Genomic DNA, 4,108 nt, shown 5'->3' on the forward strand with positions numbered 1-4,108 from the left:
CCCCTGCTCGGGGGTATATCATCAACTTATGTGAGCATTGGGTCATCACCTCTTTATAAGAGACAATGAGCAAGCCTCTATTGGTCGCTTACAATAAAATCTTCTTTCTCATGGATAATGAAAATGTAAATTATGACTTTGAGTTGGAGTTGAAGCATACATACAACCTTTGTCCAAATCTTTAGATATTTTGAGCACTTGACCACTTCGATTCTTTAGATACTTTTTAGCACTTGATCATTCTGATCATAAGAGATTCAAGAATATATATTTTTTTTGTGAAGGTAAGTGTTCAAAAACTCTTCAAGAGCTTTTATGTAAAAATATTACTTTTTATTATTTATGTATGAAAATGTACTATTTATGGGCACACAATCTCCACGATCGTATCCGTAACTGCTCTACGTCTTACGGTTCATTATTTTATGTTAGATCTCTAGTCCATCAAATGTATTCCTGGGATCGGATCGGTCACCCCAGGGATTGAATCAATACAACTAATTGAGATTATCATTTTTTTTCTAGTCCATCAAATGTATCAAAGTTGTCCGAACTATAAGTTATTAAATACAAACCAATTTGACCAGTCGAAATAACTAGTTTTGTTAGATTCTTTTACATTTGATTCACGTATCATTAATATAAGTAAAACATAATTTAAATCTTATTAACCAATATATTAAAAAATATGATCAAACCTAACCACATAGCAATATTTCTTTAAAAAAGTGGGCAAAAATAAAAAAGATATTTTGTTTCTAAATAATCGAAGGCGTGCACCATTTTAATTTTTTTAATAAAAAATCCCATCCCATTTTTTCAATCGTATATAATTATTCAATTTTCCTCTAATACTATTGTTATCTCCCACTTAATTTATAAACTAATCAGATGAGTTATAATAATTACAAAATTATAATTGCTACAATGTGAATAAAAATGATAAAAATTTACATTATAACTGCTACAATTATTCATGTTATAATAGTTACGATTTTATAATTATTATAAGAGTTATAGTAGCTATAATTCCGTAATTGTTACAACAGTTATAATAGTTATAATTCCGCAACCACTACATCGTGAATTCATATTGTAGCCAACTGCGGAGCCAACCTTTGAACTACCCGGGCTATAGCTCGGGGTCCGACAACGTCAGAGAAGGAAAATTTACAGGCGAAAGTAAAAAAAAAATTAAAGAAAGAAGAAGGTAGCCCGGATATTATATCGACATAATTCACAGTTCGAAATAAACTCGAGTAAATTATCCTAACTGGCTCCGCTATTAATTGTAGCAGTTATAGTTCCGTAGTTACTACAACGTAAATTTATATTATAGTAATTATAAAATCGTAATTACTATAATGCAACTGACAAATTCAAAATTTAAGTGTAGATAAATATTAAATAGTATTGAAGGACATTGAATAATTGTATATGGCTGAACAGTAAAATGGAGTACATTTTTTGATAAAAAATTAAAGTTGGATACTTCTATAATCTAGAAATAAAGAAGTGTCCTTTTGACTTGGGCTAAAAAAAACATTAGAATGATTTAATTGATTATAAATTATATCCACTAAAAGTATTTAACACCTTTATAAGCTTCCAAGAGGTCTATTACCACCCTATATTATTATTTTTGTATTTTAATAAATAATTATTAGGTGTAAATGCACATCAAACATACATCTTTAAATTGATATTTCAATTAACTATTGCTTATAAAAAAAATGATAAATCTTTAAATTGATACATCAATCCCTGAGGGTGGCGTGAAACATAGAAAGTTTTCTATCGATCACCAGGGTAAATCAAGAAGCAGGTCAATTCAGATGATGAACACATGATTGAATCTCCATTTGGAAGAAAATTATTATAAATACACCTAGCTGGGGATCAGTGGGATTCTCTAAGTCACAACTCAGATGTCTTACCGTTACACCATTGTCATAGGGATCAATTTTTTTTAATTGATAAATGCACATGAAGCGCAATATTTTTTAAATTGATACATCAAACTCCCATGACGTAGCACAGATAATTGATTTTATTTTTTTAAATGGCAAACTAAACGAGTCTTTTTATTTATTTAATTATTTATTTTGTTGAATTTTTAAATGGCAGCAGAGTGAAAATACTTTTCGCCTACTCCATCGGATCGACCAAAACCAGGTGCGAAATCGAAGGCGGCCGGCTCGCCGGCGCACGACCTCGGCCCCAACGTAGATCTCGTCTCTGGCCCTCCTTCTGCGACCTCCAATTGAACCCTCGCAGTCGCGATCGCCCTTCCAGTTTCCGCTCTATCTCCGTCTATGGCGCCGGCCAAGCCCTCGGCCGCTGCTCTCCCTCTCATCCTAAACATCGAGGATTTCAAGGTGAACTCCTTATCCTCATCTTTAAATGAGTTTGCAGTTGGGTGATCGAAGGCTACTTTGATCTCATAGGGAGATTTCTCCTTCGATGCGTTATTTGGCGGTTTGGTGAACGAGCTTCTGCCGTCATTTCAAGACGACGACGCGGATGGGGCGGATAGCACGGGTGCGCCTGACGCCCTGCAGAATGGGACTTTGCGAGGCCCGCAGGGTCCGGGTATCCCGATGTTCCCCGCAGTGGAGGAGCTCCTCGCGCTCTTCAAAGATTCGTGCAAGGAGTTGGTGGATCTCCGGCAACAGGTGCTGTATCTTAAGGAGTACTAGTTTGTTATGCTACTCCTTGGACTTGCGTGAATGATCTAGAGTACATGCGATTTTTTGGTTGAAGATCGATGGGAGACTCCAGAATCTGAAGAAGGATGTTGAGGTCCAAGATGCTAAACATCGCAAAACGCTTGCTGAGGTTAGCCAGAAAATGGTTTTCAAAAGATAGTTCGTTACAAAGAAACCAACTTTCATCAGTTAAACGTGACGTAAACATTTTGTACCTATTCACCTAAGATTATAGTTTTGAAATGCTTACTAATCATATATTTTTGAGAATGCCATGGAAGATGAATCTTTAGATTTCTTGTAAGTAAAAGCATTTCTGGTCATTGACACTTATGGTTGATGAGCATGTTTAGTTTCTTTGAGAAATTATTAGTGGGTTTCAGATAATAGGATTAATGATGGATGGAAATGTGATATATGCCGATATAGTCTCTCATATTAGATTGCCATCGATATCTAAAAGTGCAGGATTTGGGGGCAATTTATGCTTGCTAGTGATTTTCACAAAAATGATAACATGGATGCATCACCATAGTTTTATTCTACATGAAAAATTGTGGGGCTAATGAAGGAAATTTATAATGTCAGACGAGTGAAATATTATTAATTTACCTTAAGCACTTGAGAAGTACAATTGTGGGACCAACATAAAAATCAACACATCAGCAAAGAGCCGGCTTCTCTCTTCAATTTGAAAATAGTGGTTTTTCAATTCCCTGTTTATCACTTTGGGATGAAATGAATAGTTGAATTGCATGGAAGGCTGGATGATTCTAACTAAGTTTAGTGAAAGCATGTTGACGGATGAATTAAGTAATGTTATACAATGTTATTTAGTAGTAGTTGCACATTGCCAGTCTGTGAGAAGTGAGAATTGGTATTTAAATAATTCATATACCTCTTCACAATCTCTATTGTGAGCCCAGATTGTTGTTTTTGTGCTCACAAACATCTAGGTCAAAGTAACATTGGAACTCAGATAAATTTGTTTAGGGTCCACGTGACAACATGAAAATTTGATCGGTTGAAATTCATATATCCAAATCTCCATCATTGGGAGTTGAGGGTGGGTTTGATACTTTGATCAGTATGAGGTTCTGCAGGTGCCATTGACAACCTGGGTTTAGAAATCTTTAGACTATATGGGTGTCAGCCTACTGTTTATCATACGATTATGATCAAATAGGTTGAATCATTATTAGGTCAATCTAAAAGGCGGTGCCTTCCATGTTTGATTGTGTCTACAATCAAGTCTAAAATTTTGGTTTTTTTGTAAGGTTTAATCGCAATAGACAACTTTTAGTGTTGAAAGTGCAACTAATATACATATAATATGTGAATTTTATTCTCAAAAAGCTCCTGGTGCTTCATGCTACTACACTTTAAATCACTTGAATTTG

General features: G+C 34.7%; 1 protein-coding gene across 1 annotated transcript; it reads left to right on the forward strand.

Annotated features, from left to right (window-relative positions):
* Positions 1-2,181: 2,181 nt before the first annotated feature.
* Positions 2,182-2,838, forward strand: LOC141816824 (exocyst complex component SEC10a-like; the record flags this gene model as incomplete). Its single annotated transcript, XM_074704551.1, has 3 exons — positions 2,182-2,378; positions 2,448-2,675; positions 2,764-2,838. Coding segments are annotated over exons 1-3 (366 nt in total), but the record flags the coding sequence as incomplete, so codon positions are not given.
* Between the last annotated feature and the right edge of the window lie 1,270 nt (positions 2,839-4,108).

The sequence above is a fragment of the Curcuma longa genome, unplaced genomic scaffold (assembly GCF_044706935.1).
Source record: "Curcuma longa cultivar G26 ecotype Majalengka, Jawa Barat unplaced genomic scaffold, ITB_CL_G26_1.1 contig_18345, whole genome shotgun sequence".
Lineage (NCBI taxonomy): Eukaryota > Viridiplantae > Streptophyta > Magnoliopsida > Zingiberales > Zingiberaceae > Curcuma > Curcuma longa.